Source organism: Nestor notabilis, unplaced genomic scaffold (genome assembly GCF_000696875.1).
Source record: "Nestor notabilis isolate BGI_N333 unplaced genomic scaffold, ASM69687v1 scaffold14272, whole genome shotgun sequence".
Taxonomy (NCBI): domain Eukaryota; kingdom Metazoa; phylum Chordata; class Aves; order Psittaciformes; family Psittacidae; genus Nestor; species Nestor notabilis.
The window spans coordinates 1-15,797 of NW_009919787.1; the positions used below are offsets into that span (position 1 = coordinate 1).

General features: G+C 39.0%; 1 protein-coding gene across 1 annotated transcript; it reads left to right on the forward strand.

The window, feature by feature from the left end:
• Positions 1-466: 466 nt before the first annotated feature.
• On the forward strand, positions 467-15,389 carry PPP2R3C (protein phosphatase 2, regulatory subunit B'', gamma). The gene is made up of 12 exons (XM_010010384.1): positions 467-588; positions 1,727-1,831; positions 2,412-2,524; positions 3,317-3,414; positions 6,190-6,260; positions 7,023-7,155; positions 8,371-8,426; positions 8,500-8,575; positions 9,014-9,150; positions 10,838-10,975; positions 14,219-14,278; positions 14,965-15,389. The coding sequence occupies exons 1-12, from the start codon at positions 496-498 to the stop codon at positions 15,151-15,153; spliced, it is 1,269 nt and encodes a 422-aa protein (XP_010008686.1). The 5' UTR covers positions 467-495; the 3' UTR covers positions 15,154-15,389.
• The last annotated feature ends 408 nt before the right edge of the window (positions 15,390-15,797 follow it).

Consider the following 15,797-nt stretch of genomic DNA (forward strand, 5'->3'; position numbering starts at 1 on the left):
GTCCTCCCGTGACAGTGCGGCGGCTGGTTCTTTATTCATAAGTGAGCCCTCAGAGAGCCTGGGCAGGCGTGTCATGATATCCCTGGTGTTACAGAGCGAAAACTAGGGTTTGTGCTGCTGCTTGCAGCAAGCAGTATCACAAACAATGGTACCTCTCAAAAACAAGAGTGCTGCTGCTTTGTCGGTCATAACTGTGTGCCTGCTGCAATTCTGTATCGTACAGAGCATTGGGTGTACGCAGCTACTGAAAGGGGTGCTCTGTAGACACTCAAATAGAATATAGATGTGACATGTTTACTGTGTCTGCTTTGCCCTTTACATAATAGGCCTGTGCTCCATTCGTTACTTGTGTTACTAAACAGCATAGCTGTGTCAGCCTCAGCATTAACTCCCTTTTTTCAAGCTCCTTGTTACATTAAAACTCTGGAGTACATCACAAATTCTTTTCTGTGTTTATCAGCCAAAAAAAGCGAACAAGAGCTAAAAGATGAAGAGATGGAATTGTTCACAAAATATTACATGGAATGGAAAGGAGAGAGAAAAAGTGGCAATACGTCATATATGAATATACCACGATTTTACTACAGGGTAAGTGAGGTATCCAGATAAACTTCAACAAGAGGCTGTTCTGTCTTATAAAGAAAGTAGAGCTTATTTAGAGGGACACTTCAGCTTCATGAGCTTAAGTAGATTGAAATCTGAATGATGTTGATTGCTAAGAATAAAATTTTTTATTTTGTAGAAGTGTGGATGTCAGCAGTTTCAAATAATTATTAAGCATCTCATCAGAGGCCATGAAGGAGTTGCTAATCGGGCAGTAGGCTTGGCTGCTTACAGAAGACAGGAAGTCCTCCTTCTCTTTCAGAGGAACTTCCTGTTTTATCTGAATTTTGACATACCAGCATTATAAATACGTATCTTCTTGGTTCTGTTTAGACACACTGGGATGCTGCTTCATGAAAATTGGTCTTGCAGACTAAAGTTAGGTTTGTTGCTTGCATTGTCCAGCAGAAATGCTTAGTCTGGCAACTTACGTGTGAGATGAATCAGATTGGGAGGGGAGAATACGGGAGCACAAGTTCAACATCGTTATATTCCTGGCACTTGTCAGCTTGACCCCTCATCTGCTGTCTAACCTCAGGTGGTCCTGTATTCTTCAGGATTATGAGTTCCTGCCAGTTAACTTCTTAAGTACATGTATTTCAGCTGATGAATACATATGAAACTATCCAAGTTCTGGTACTGCTGTACAGTTTTGCATGTAAGCATCACCAGAACTTTCATACCAACTGTTCTTCCATGTGTTTTGTTGGTCAAAACAAGTCTAGTAAAATACTCTTGAGAGTTGAAATAGAAGGTATTGCGCTTTCCTGAGTAAAACACAGTAAGAAATGTCTTTTATGTATGAGCCCTTCTATTTTGCTAATGTGAGAAAGTGCTTACTGGGTGGGTTATCAGGTATGGGACAGGTCTTTGTCTCCCAATTAAAGATGTCCTGCTTTAAATAAATACTCCAGTATTGAAATAATTTGAGACAGTATGCAAGTGACGTCCCTGTAGAAGAAGCAGGTACTGTACAGTATTCTGGTAGATAGGTTGTTATTTTTTGTCAAATAAAGAGCTTCATCAAAGTGTGTGAGCCAGGACTACCTAAGAGTTCTTGCTAGATGTGTAAGTTTTTAATGGTGCCACTGTACAGAAAACTAAAACACCACAATGTTTCTAGCTGCCAGCTGAAGATGAAATCTTGCTTCAGAAATTAAGAGAAGAATCTAGAGCGGTCTTTCTGCAAAGAAAAAGCAGAGAGCTGTTGGATAATGAAGAGCTGCAGGTAAGAAAATGTTTTCTGTATGTCTTGGAATAGCTTCTGATGAGACTTCCTCTTTCTGCAGAGTTTGATTATCTCCTGTCTGTGCACAGAATCTTGTGGCAAGGTGCTTTGTATCTGGGTACGTTGGCTGATTGAGAAGTACTAGCTAAAGCTGAAATGCTTAGTATAGTCTTGGGCTGGTAATGTCAGTGTAAAGATTCCTTGTTGTAATGTATATGAGGACTAAGTCAATGGCTTCTGGTTTTCCAGAGCATTCCAACAATTTCCCTAGTCTGCTCAGAAGAAATAGTAAGTTGTGTTTACATATCATTGAGAGAGACTCCAAAGATGATTGAATTTATTGCAGTTCAAAAACAAAAGGGACGTGAGTAAGAGAGAGACCGTGTGTGTTTAACACCAGTTTAGAGCAGTGGAAGTATCAGTTCCTTGCTTTTCTAGCTGAACTGACAATATGTGTCGATTAACAGAGGTAACCTTGCAGCAAAACCACTCTTTTGTGGTGTTTCTTTGATGCTCTGTTTTAAGCACACTGACATCTCTAGAGAAATACCTTCTTAACCAAATATAAATGTCTTTTAAGAATCTATGGTTTCTACTGGACAAACATCAGACATCACCAATGATTGGGGAAGAAGCAATGATCAATTATGAGAACTTTTTGAAAGTTGGTGAAAAAGCTGGACCTAAATGCAAGTAAGGCTTTCTTCTCTTACATGTGCTTACTTTGGCTAAACCTAAGTGCTCTGTAATTTGCAGCTGCCAAAATAAATGGAAACCATTTAATGGCAAGATAAAATCATGCCTGTGTAGTTACTGATGAACTAGTTGATTTGCATCCTTGTAAAGGTATATTGCCCTACATCTCTGAGGAACTTTTGATGGACATGTCTGCAAGAGGAATACTTCATCTTTTTGAAGAAACTCTTGTCAGCCTGAGTGTTTTTTATGATGTTAGTGGCCAGTAAACAGCGCACTTTGTATCTGAAGAGGAAATCATGTCCCCAGTGGTATTGCCCAACCTTCCCTAATACCTACTGATGGAAAGTGTTCTGCTAGATGTTCCATGTGTAGCATATATTGAATGTTTCTTCTTTATGCTCCTCTTGGAGGCTGCTGTTGTGCCCACAGCTTTGTAATTGAGTTTTGGGCAGATTAGTTGTCAGTACCAGTGGTCCCTTCTATGTGCATATTGGAAGCTACTAAATATATTGTAGTAAAGAGAAATTAAATTGAATGAAAGCTCTCTCCACTGGAGTCTCATGAGCAGCAAAAGCAGCTGCTTTTTATTGAGTTTACTATTGTTATTTGGTAGGATCCCAGTTGATGGTTGTAGTGTAGCAAATTAACCTCTTCGAATACACAGAACGCATTCTGTATTTTTCAAATAGTATTTTAAAGTGTCTTAAGTTTTTGGATACTGTAATTGGATCTGTCAGTGCAGTGTAAGTGGATGCATAGAAGTAGCTTTGTGTTTATGTTTTACAGGCAGTTCTTCACAGCTAAGATCTTTGCTAAATTACTCCATAATGATCCTTATGGGAGAATATCTATCATGCAGTTTTTCAATTATGTCATGCGAAAAGGTTAGTTGGTGCTTTTTCTGTCTTAATGAGAAGTTGTTTTATTTTCAAGGCTAATTTAAGCTTTATTAATTACTTGCTGTTCTCTTCAACAGCGGTGAGATCTAGGCCTTGATTGCTAATGCTTTTTTCCTGGAGGCTTGGGATTTTTCCATGGCTACTAGGAAGTGGGAATTCACCCTGTCTCTGAAATCCACCGCTCATACAGAGATATCCTTGATCTGTTTGTTAAATACATTGTCATTCTGATTTGCTTAATCCAGGCAGTACTGTGAAGAGCAAAAAACTAGTTATGTGGCAAGTATGGTCCTAACCACTGTGATCAGATTGTCCTGCAGATAGCTTTGTTTACTGTTTTTCCTTCTATAGAGTGGTGTTACCTATGTTTTCTAACCATGCTCCATGCTTGTCACTGTAGACTTAACTGTATTTTCAGATGTATTTTTATTACAAATAATCACTTGGGCTGAAAAATGCAGCTTTATTTTTTGTTTTGGGTTTGTTTTTTTTTTAACATATCTGCATTAGATCTTGTTTAAAAAGATGAGACTGGCAAGCAGGAAGGAAGGCTGCCTCATTGCCTTGTCCCCTGGCTGCTGCATTCTTAGGTCTGGTAGGGCCTTCAGGAGGGGAGAATGGCACCTTTCCTCAGAGCAGCTCAGCTAGTTTAACTTAAAATCTTGTGGTACAAGGGATGAGAGATGTGTTGAGCATGAAACCTGGTGAGTTGACATGGAGTATGCAAGAAAGGAGTAAATATAAATGTTTGCAATAAACAGTAAACCCAAAAGCTGCAGCATAGGAGACTTGTGAAGAAGTATGAAAATTGTATGCATTTCAGAAAGGCCTATTCAGATGGACACAACAGAGATTCCTTCAGAGCTCTTCATTTGTTTCACCCAGAAGTTTTAAGTCTTGTGTATTTATGGTGGTGCCTTTCTTGTAACACGACAACAAAGAACCACCAACCAATTTAGAGACGGGAAGCCTTGTGGCATGTCCCATCTCAGTTGGATTTCATTTGCAAATGCTGGCCAAAATGAAGTCCCATCAAAGTGTTTGCAAGTCCCTCTTGGGTCAGTTGTATAAGGATCCTTGTTTTTTTTTTTCTAGCTTACAGCATTGGAATTGCCTCATAAAGCTAGCCCTATGACATGTCTGTGCAGTAGCAGAGATAATTTCTATTCTCTGCTGTACAGTGTTCCCTATGAGGGCTAAAGACCAGGCCAGATATTAAAGGAAGAAAAGACTTAAAATTCCTGTAGAAGCTTTCAGTTACTACTTTGAATTGGTGGATTGGAAGTAGTTGATTTGAATTTGTGATTTCAGTCTGTATTTACTGCTGCATGTCCTTCAGTGTGGCATGAAAGGAGAGGGAAGTAACAGATGAAGATGGGAATTACTCTGCAGCAGCTTGAGTTGTTCCAAGTTGGGGCAATGCAGTCCCATGTTTCACCTGTTACAGTGAAGCTCATGGAGTGGAGAGGTCAGCCTCCAGAATGTTGCTGCAGCAGGGAAGAGGCCCTATCATCTGAGCTTAAAACATCTTAAACAGCTGTGCCTTGGTGTGTAATGGTATTCTCTAACTGGCTTAACTCATTAATGAACTTTTGGGTTTGGGGTGTTTTTTTTTCATATGCTTCTTAAAGTTTTAGAAATAGTTGCATGTATCACATACTTGTGCTGAATGTGTAGCATTCTGTCTTCCTCCTTCCTACTTCCAGCTGGAAGATTTTGTACAGTCCATGGATTACAACCTTTCTTGCCCTTACTTAACTATCTGCATGGTCCTTTTGGGGGAGGGAATGAGAAAAATGGTAGCTAATAATTGAATAGTGGTGAAGGATTTCGTCTGCCTCCAGTAGTGCTTCCCTTTCAGGAGGAAAGGGTCAAGCCTGTTGACTTTTTCCAACTAAGCCTAGTAAAAGTGTCCTGAATCACTTCAGAGTATATCACTTACCTTTAAACTTCAGCCAGGAAAGAAACAGCCTCACTATATAACCTCTGTCATCTCCAAGTGATGCTTACTCCACCCTGACAAGCACTCACCTTGAACAGATGAATGTTGGTGTAAAGGACAGCTCACATTTTGTAAGAGGAGCTTTTAAACTCTTTCTTCATAAAATGGAAATTAAATTTAACATGGAGTGTATGAATAATAGGTTTTATGCCTATTCTGTACACTGTTTCTATTACTGTACTTTAACAATGGCCTCAAGCACATTGTCCTATAGTTTGTTTGATTAATGTGCCCTCTCATTGCAAAAACAGATACTTGTGCTATTCTAATTCTCCTGTTGTAACTCAGAAGTGAGGGCAGGACCTTTGTCAGTAGCTGCAGTGCCTCTTACTGCACCAGGGGCTGTAGCAATCTCACAAGCATTCAGTATGTGATGTTGTCCAGCTGTTTTTAATGCAGTGGAAATACTCTGCTTCATATATCTCTAGGTCAGCAAGAGCAAATGAATCCATATGATTCCATATGGATACCAGGTAAAATGTGTCTGCTTAGCCATTTCTCACACCTAGTTACTGTAAGGCAATGTTGGCCACAGTGTACTGTGTATCACCGGTGACTCTTACTCAGAGACTGAAATGGTGTTTCTAAGCAGGATTGGAACATATCATGGCTTTGCTTAAATCTCAGAAAAAGGGGAAACAGAGAGGTACTTAACAGCCAACAGTGCCCTTTGGCCCTTAAGAATAACTTCAAATTTTGGCAAGACCTCAAAAACCCTCTAGGTTTCTTGCATTATAATTCTGTTTTCTGTTTTGCAGTGTGGCTTCATCAGACAAGAATAGGTCTCAGTTTATATGATGTGGCAGGACAGGGCTACCTCAGAGAATCAGTAAGTAAATTCTTGAGTAACTTAATGTCTGTCTTCAGTTAAATGGCAGGGCATCAAAAATGTTCCAGTTTTCATCCAGTCTTATGTCATAAAAGCATACATTGTAATCTATTTTGGGGTGGGCACATTCGTTTAGATAGATATACAATATAATCTCTGTATTCTAGAGATTATATTGTAGAGATATACAAGCAATCTCTGTATTCTAGAGATTGGGTGGCTAGAGTGCTGCTAGCTTTTTTATCATATGGGTGATTTGAAAAAGAGATTGTAGCTGCCAAGGTTTTATGTCACTAACACTTTACTAGATTTAGTAGGATAGAGTAGAAATCACAAAAAGGGATGGCTAGAGTGGGCCTCAATGAATTATTCTCCTGTTCTAACTGGAGCTGATATTACAAAGTAAATATGGAGGATTTAGTTACCACTAGAAAAGATCTATTGAAGAATATACAGCACTAGGATAATCTAATTAGGCGTCATGCATTGGTATTTGAATAAGATACAGTTGAATGCATTTATATTTACATGTACATATCTCCTTCATTAACATTCTGCTTTTTTTTTGTGGACTGTTTCAGTCATGGCATCACATGTGCATGTATATAACTTAGGCTTTTTTGCCTGCTTTCACGTGCCTTTCTGTATCATTGCAGGATTGTATGTTTAACAAAATATACCTGAAAGCCAGGGTGAAGTATAGCAAACGTGCAATGGAAGTAGTGTTTAAAGCTTGTTTCTTTTTCTTCCTTAATTCTGCAGGATTTAGAAAACTACATTCTGGAACTCATCCCTACTTTGCCACAACTGGATGGTTTAGAAAAATCTTTTTACTCCTTCTATGTCTGCACAGCAGTTAGAAAGTTCTTCTTCTTTCTGGATCCTCTCAGAACAGGTAGGTCCATGTTTTCAAAATGCTAAATATGTGGGAGTATTTCCACTTTTAAAATGTTTTCACCAAAGCTACTTATGTTTTCAAAGTAGAATGTAGTTGTCTTTGTAGGTTTGGTTTTTGGTTAGGTTTTTGTTTTTTGGGTTTTTTTGTTTTGTCTTTTTTTCCCCAGCAATCTTGTGTTTGAAGATTAATCCCCACTGAGGACTGAGTCTTTATGCGGGTCCAGTAATCTACAGCTAATTAATTTCTATGATATAACCACCAGTTGTGATCTGTAGAATTATCTCATAGAAATTAACAATTAAGATATTGTTTCATCATAATGCATCATTAGCAGTAGCTGATTTTAAGTGTTTATGGTCAATAGAAAGAACAGCAACTAACAACAGAACTGCTTGGCAGAACGTCCACAGAGCTGTAGAAATGCTCAAGAATGCTTATTGTGCTGTGCTTCTGCCGTTATTAAATTTGTGTGCACCATGTAAACTCATTTCAAAAGGTTTGCAGCTATAGCTGCTAATCCTTATTACAGCCATAGCTCTCTTGGACAACAGCTTGCTTTTTCATAGGCTCTTAATTGAAGTCACAAATGGCATGCGTTTTCAAGCTCTAGCTGTGCCTCTCGACAGTGTCAGAGCTGTGTGGGCAGTAGTCTCCAGTGGAGGTAACTACAAACACGTAGAGAGGGTGTGTGTGAAGTTACAATGCCATTATTTTGCACAGCTGTTTCCTCAGTGTCTGTGCACCAGTTACAGCTACACCAGCAGAAGTGCATTCTGCCACCTTAGCTTTGTGTCACATCTGCAGTTTCTGAATGTGTAAAAATACCACCTCACTTGAGAGACTCTATTATCCCAATAAATGTTTTAAGCATGATTTCTTTGCATTTTTTATTTTACATTTTGGGTTGATGTTGAATCTAGCTTTGTGCTTTTCAGGCTTCAGGATAACTCCTTCTAGCAATATCAGGCTAGTTTTATTCAGTCATTTTAAAAGCTGTTTTTATTTTGTCTCTTAAATTACAGCTTTATCCTCCTTGGTGTTCAAAGTTGGTATTGTTCAGTTTTGCCTTTTCTTTCTTTTTTTTTTAAGAAGGTAATTTTTTTTTCTTGCTCAGGGCACTTCTTTCTTAAGTGGAACCACCTAAATGAGAACAGTCAAATGGATGTATTGGCTGGGTGATTGTTAAAATGTGGTTTTCTTTTCTTGCTGCAGGGAAGATAAAGATACAGGATATTTTAGCTTGCAGCTTCCTGGATGACTTGCTAGAGGTAAAGATCTCTTAGCATATACTATTGTATTTTAATTTAGTCTTTCTGAATTCTAACTTCATGTTTCACTTAGTTAAGGGATGAAGAACTTTCTAAAGAAAGTCAGGAGACAAACTGGTTTTCTGCTCCTTCTGCATTAAGAGTTTATGGTAGGTTCTTTTATTTGTGGACGCTTCCCCCCCATCTCCTCTCTGCCTTTGTCATTTTGTGCTTGTTGCACAAGGAACAAGGTTCCTCTGTAACCTTCTCTTTTGACTGTTCTGTTCCTGCTTTTGCATGCTCTTTTTTCCTGCTTAAGCAGATCTGTTTAAAGTAAAGTGGTCTTATCCTTCAGCTCCTTTCTGTGTACACAGAGCCTTTACTTTTGAGCCATTACCTTAAAATTATTAATGGCTTGTTATGGGATTCCCTCTTTTCCTAACCCAATGTTCTGTGCTCATTTATGATGCTCTGTGAATATTATTGGGGATCTAGCATATTCCCACTTAATTGCATTAAATTTATGATGATTAAATAGATGCTTAAACAAGTGTTAAATTTTCTTCCTCTGTTTAAACAGTTCTTTGCCCTCTGTATCTCCTCCCTAGGCCAGTACTTAAACCTTGATAAAGATCACAATGGCATGCTCAGCAAAGAAGAACTGTCCCGGTATGGAACAGGGACTCTGACCAACATATTTTTGGATCGTGTCTTTCAGGAATGCTTAACTTATGATGGTGAAATGGTAACCACATATTTTTACTGTGTTCACAATATAAAAGCTTTGGCTTGTAGAGATGGGAAATGTTTCATAATCAGTATCTTTTAAATAAAAAGTAGCCAAAAGAGGTAAAGTAACTTCGTTTGTCAGTGTGCACACAAATGACCATGCAGCAGATGAGTAAATGGGTTTTCTTAACAGCAAGGTGGTTGCAGCCTGACTTAAAGACAAGTTGCTTGTTTTGAAAAGCACAGGTAATACGAAATCCAGACAGCCTAGGATAAAGCTTCTGGTAGATTCAATAACAGAGAGCATATTTTAAAAAAAAAAAAAAAGGTATAAATGTAGCAGTGCTTTTTGGTTGCATGTAATTCTTTAAAGAGAACCAAAGACAAGTGGCACACTTGAGACTAGAGCAAGTTAGCTAACCCGTCCATTTCTTGGTGGAGACAACAGTGTTTTTGTTGTGAGCTTTCCATAGTTGTGAAAAATGGGAAGTCTAGTTTAGAGTTAAGTATTCATTTTGGAAGTTTTTCTTAATGTATTGTCAACTCCTGTTGTCTGCATTCAGATGACTGAATTCTAAAAGTGATAAATTTCTATGCAGAAATATTCTATGCAAATATTCTATACAAATTCACTATGCAGTCCATCTGCCAACTTAGCAGTTTTTTGTGGAATCACAGAATCTTTGAGGTCAAGAAAGAGCCTCTTAGTTGCCCTTTGCTGGACTTGCTATAGTAGGTCCAACTCTCTCTTGTGTGGGTGAGACTAGAACAGGACCCAGCACTCGGATGTGGTCTAAGCAGTGCTGAGTGAGAGGAGAAGGGTCACCTTCCTCAGCTTGCCAGCAGAGCTCTTCCTCATGCAGCTCAGGATGCTGTCAGCAGCCTTTGCTGCAAGGGCACATTGCTGGTGTGTGTTCAGTATTGTTGCCTGTCAGGACTCACAGGTCTGGCTGTGCAAAGCTGCTTTCTGACTGGTGAGTCCCCAGCATGTACTGGTGCGTGGGGTTATTCCTTCCCAAATGCAGGATTTTGCATTTCCTCTGTTGAACTCGATGAGGCTTCTGTCATCCCATTTATCCAGCCTTTCAAGCTCCTTCTGAACAGCAGCACAACTCTCTGGTGTTTAAGATAGACAGGATTATTATGTACATAGGACTGAAAGATTTCTATCCTTCTCACAACTGTATCTTGACTGGGAAACCAAGAATCAGTCCTAATGAAAAAGCGTCATACCTGTTTTTGATGTCTACTAGTGCTTCTACCACATTTTTTGTCAAACTACCTCCCCTGGTCTATAAGGGATTTGGCCATATAGTACTGTTCAGTAGCGTTAGCCTTACTGCCACTAGATGTTTAATTTGTGGTAATGAAAGCCTCTTAGATGACTCTTCTTCACTAGTTGGGTATGCTCAGCAGTCTAAAGATGCATTAAACATTGTTTAAAAGTATATATAGCATGTTTAATTTGGATTTATGCTTGGAATCCAAATTTATTTCTAAAATGGCATGATTTCCTATCAGCAGTCATTAAAAGGTAACTTTTCTGTTCATGTTGGTGGTAGCAGCCATTTTCTATTTCATGTTGTGTTTTTCAGAAAATAGACTGATCCCCTACAATGAAGTAGCTGCCAATTATAGAGTTCCTGCTTGCAAAATCAATTTAGAAAGAAGACTGTAATAAACATGATTGTATCTACTTTTAGGACTATAAAACCTACCTGGACTTTGTGCTTGCATTAGAAAACAGAAAGGAACCTGCAGCTCTGCAATATATTTTCAAACTGCTTGATATAGAGAACAAAGGATACCTGAATGTCTTTTCCCTTAATTATTTCTTTAGGGTAAGTCTCTTCATACAGGTAGGCCATTTTCTGTGTTTATAGTGTTATAGTCTGTGTGCTTCTGCATGCAGAACTGCGGGAAGTCACTTTAAATTACCAGTAGCCACCAGGAGACCAGTAACTACTTCTAAGAAGATTTAAAATATTAAGAAGAGAAAATAAAAATCCCAAAGTTGGAAAGAACTCAAAGGGTATTTCAGACATTTCATCTGCAGTTGAAATGAAGTGGTTTGATTTTGTTTAGCAAAAATATTTTGTATTGAATTTTTCTAAAGAAATCAAAATTGTCCTAAAATTGCCTAATGATTACCCATTAGAATCTCTTGTGATGGTTCTAATTGGCTGTTGCCCATAGTTTTTAATTTCCACTGTAATCCTAAAATTCAGTAGAGATTAAAATAATGAAATGCAGTGATGGGCCTGTACAGGTGTGGGATTTTTCAGTCTCTTGGTTGCAAAGAGCTTCTTGCATGTTTCATGTTCTGAATTGTTATCTGTTGCTTCCAAATAAGTTAACAGCAACTAAAAAAATAAGCTTACTATAAATCTAAGGGTTGCAAAGTCTTCCTCCAAATTGTGGTTTTTGTGAGTGGGGTTTTGTTTTTCTTCTGGTGGGTTTGTGTTTGGGTTTGTTTTTTCTTTGGGGAGGAGGAAGGGGGAGGAATGTTGTTTTGTCTTTTATTTTAATAGATACCTGAGGTATCTTGAAAATGTCCTGCAGTAAAGTAGTACTTTTGTTGTAAATGGTTTAGGCAAAGTTATGAGTGTGATGCTTTTTTCATGTACAAGATCCCTCCAGTGATTATCTGTTCCGACAGAGGGACAGGCACTTCAATTTTCTTTATGTGCCTCCTTGTATGATAATTGTGAAAATAACAATAGTTTTGTAGTTAGCCACATGTGCCAAGTGTGATGAGCAAGGTACATCATTCAGCTCATTAGGTAAAGCTTTCAGGCCTGCTCAAATATAGTGGATATAGTCTTATATCCACATTGTTTCTATATTGTAATAAGGCTCTAGTTGAACATGAACTTCGATAGTGACTACAGCCATACCATTCTGTAAAAGACTTCTTACTTCAAAGACCTGTAGATATTTTCTAAAAAGGAAAGGCTTTTTTTAAAACAAACACCTCCACTCAGAAACAACCCCAAAAAACCTAAACTGCTCCCCCCCCAAAAAAAAATACCCCAAAACACAACACGCACGCACTTTTATTTTCTTCTAGTGCCTTTGAACCATCAAATAATTTAGGGTGAAATGGACCTTTGGAGGTCACCTGCTCCCACCACCTGCTCAAAGCAGGGCCAGCTTCATGGTTAGGTTGAGTTGATCTGAGCCTTGTCCAGGTGAGTTTTGAGTATTGCCAAGGGGGGAGACCCTACAACCTCTTTGGGCAATGTGTTCCAATGTCTATGTACCCTGACTGGGAAGACTTTTCTCCCCTCAGCCTTTCTGCCACCTCTAATTGGAATGTCTCTTGCCCTTTCTCTGTGTTTCTCCAGGAAGAGTCTTGCTGAGTTGTCTCTAACCACCTGCTAGGTAGTTGAAGCTGGTAATGAGATTCCCCCCACCCCACAGCCTTCTGTTCTCCATATGAATTAATCCCCATCTAAAGCCTCTCCGCTGTGCTGTCTGTTAGCCTCCAAAGCATGTTGGTAGCCCTCCAGTGGTCTCCAACTGGTTTGCCAAGATCTTGTAAAGGGGAGCCAAAAACCCTGAGGCTCTATCTGGAGTACTGTGTCTAAATGATGAGTCAGGAGGCATAATCAGCTGCTTAAACCAGTATTTATCTGCCTTCATTGCTACAAGGGCACCCCCCTGCAGGTTCTTGTTCAACGTCTTGTGCACTGAGACCTTCAGCATCTTTTCTGTCAAGCTGTTTCTAGCCAGCTGGCCCCTAGAGAGTACTGCTGCATGGGGATATTCTGCTGCAGGTGCAGGCAGGGTTTTTGCATGTGTTTTTTGGACTTTATCATGAGCTTTGTTTAGTAGTTGTAGCTGTGTTTTATGCTTGATGGCAGCTGTCAGGGCAGCACTTGGCAATACTAAGGGTCCTAGAGAAATGAGGCGATGCCTTATCATCTCTCCCTGCTTTTACAGCTCACCATTCCCACCACTCTCTCCACTTTTGTTCATGTGGCATTAGGATGCAGGGAGACCAGGGGCCATGTCATCTGTCTCTGATTTTTAATAAGCGGTGTTGATTTACAGTTTTATATTTTACAAATCATGAACTTTAGTGTTGTCATAGTATATAAGTGATTCTAAAATGAAAGCAATTTAGCAAGGTAATTCTGCATAAGCTACTGAGGCATAGCTATTTTTGTGCATGTTTCCAGTTACTTACTGTATTGGCTTCATTATGGAGAAGATTCCTCAACTACAGCAGACGCTTGATAATACTCCAAAGTGTGTCCTTCCTTTTGTCTTTTGGAAATGGAATGTTCTAAGTTTTCCTTGAAATTGGAACAGTTTGTTTGACTCAGTGAGTAATCACTTTCCTATTAGCACAAGCAAGGGTAAGTCTGCACCTACAGAGGCTGTGCTGATACAGACAAGGCTGCACAGCCTGCACTCATGGAACAGTTTTGTTCATAGTTGTTACGTGCAGGCAGAGGTTTAGTGATGCAGCTGTTTAAATAGTACCGCATTGAAGGAACTAACAGTAGGGAATATTTTGCTCAAAATGAGAAGTGCTCAGTTACAGCATGAACTGGGTGAACCCATCCATGCATGGACAAGTGCTCAAATAGACAACACGGTCTCCCTCACGTTATTATTTGATCAACCAGAATACAGGTTCCATTTTCAAAGAAATGGGAAGAGTGAGCAGCTACACTGCTTTTCCTGTCTGCTGGTTGATCTTTCCCCTTGTCTTTACCTAGTGTGTATTTTACACTTTGTCAGAGCACTCAAACCAGAAGGTTCAGTTTATCTTAAGTGTTGAGTGATAATAGTCAAATGTCTGCATATCCCATTTGCAGAGTGCTCAAACACTCGTCATAATGAAAGGTGGATTCCTACAGTGACTAAGAACTGTGAACCCACATGTGTGTATCATTTGTAATGCCTTAACTCACCCCTGCCTTATACCTCCCTTGTGGAAGAGAATTGATTGCAGGCTGTGGCATTGAATGCTTTGTCACAGGGCAATATGGCTTAAGATGCAGAAGCATTAAAAGGTTTCATACAGTGTCAGTATAATACTTCACTACCTGTTCCTAACTTTTTCCCCCTAGGCTATTCAGGAACAAATGAAAATCCACGGACAAGAACCTGTTTCTTTTCAGGATGTCAAGGTTAGTTTTACTGAATAGAGTACGACGTGAAATACTTAAATAAGCATTTAATAATTTACTTATGTTAGTTACAGTGTCTAGGTTGTATGTTTATTTGCAGACTAGTAGAGGTGATCATGATCTGATCCTACTCGTAGGTTGGAAAATGTTTTTATATTGGCAGTGGCCCTGTAAGAAATCTGGTATGTAACTGTTCTAGTAGTTTCCTTACTAATATATAAATTACCTGTTAAATACATGTTGCTGTGTCTTGCACTTGGAGATACTTGGTATGTCTATTTTATGGTTCAGGATCATCCCTTGGAGCAGGGAGCAGACTGATGACTAAAAAAACATGTCTTAGAAAACTTTATTACTGCCCACTTTACATTTAGCAGTTTTACTACTTTATAGAAGCTTTTATACTTTTCAACTTCGTTCATGAAAGCTGAATTTCATGTTGCCATTTTGAGGCCAGAGCCTCCCCAGAAAAGCACGTTCTTTGAGAAGTGGGAGCTCAGCACACTGCTCCTGTCCACAGCCAGTATTGTCCTTTGTGTGGGACTGACTTAACAGCTTCTTTTGTAAATTGGTGAGGGTGGCACTAGTTACCCAAAGATCACTCTCTATTATGCTATAAAGTAACCATTATTCCGCTCATTAATGTGTGTGGGTTTTTTTCCCTAATACTGACTTCTCTTTCACAGGATGAAATCTTTGATATGGTAAAGCCTAAGGATCCTTACAAAATTTCCCTTCAGGACTTAATCAATAGCAGTCAAGGAGACACTGTTACCAGCATTCTAATTGATCTGAATGGGTTCTGGACATACGAAAACAGAGAGGTCCTTGTGGCAAGCGATAATGACAACACTGCTGATGTTGATGATACGTGAGTTTGAACAGGAGCACACTGTGTCCATAGAGATACCTCAACCTGGTGCACCAACTGCTGGAAGCTAAAAACATTCATTATCTGAATCGATGCCTCTTCCATTTTATTTTCCTCACAGTATAAAATGTGGTATATACAGGAATTGCAGGATTAATTTCTGAAACCAAAATTGCAACTCTTTAAGAGGTAAAAATTACTTTTTTTTTTTTTTAATTTAATAAATATTTTTGGACTTTTCACCTGTGTACAAAGCCCTATTATTTGAATACCCTATTCTAAATGTGAATATACCCTCAAAGTAAGGATGTGATTCTTAGTATCTTCAGCACTGGCCTGTATCCACTCCACCATCCCAAGCCACCCACTGCATTCTGTGTGGCTTCCTCTAATGATAGCCCTGTAGAGCATTCTGTTGTAAAGGCAGAAGTCTTCAGTAAAAGATAAAGTTTAGGCCTCTTTCTTCCATATGTGACCAGCTTTAAGTCTCTAACAGAAAGGATAAGTAAATAACTATTGAAGTGAGTGAATGGTTGCCTAGTTCTCATTAACAAAACTGCACTAGCTTTATATATAGTTAATCCAAGCACCTGTCTGAAGGCTTTCACCAACATAACCTCCTGTGCAAGTACTTTATGTCATTTAACT

Coding starts and splice junctions, on each gene's coding strand:
- PPP2R3C (XM_010010384.1), top strand. CDS start 496: ATGGAATTGTTCACAAAATATTACATGGAATGGAAAGGAGAGAGAAAA. Junction 2,525..3,316: donor AAAGCTGGACCTAAATGCAA/GTAAGGCTTTCT, acceptor TATGTTTTACAG/GCAGTTCTTCACAGCTAAGA. Junction 8,576..9,013: donor TTCTGCATTAAGAGTTTATG/GTAGGTTCTTTT, acceptor TCTCCTCCCTAG/GCCAGTACTTAAACCTTGAT.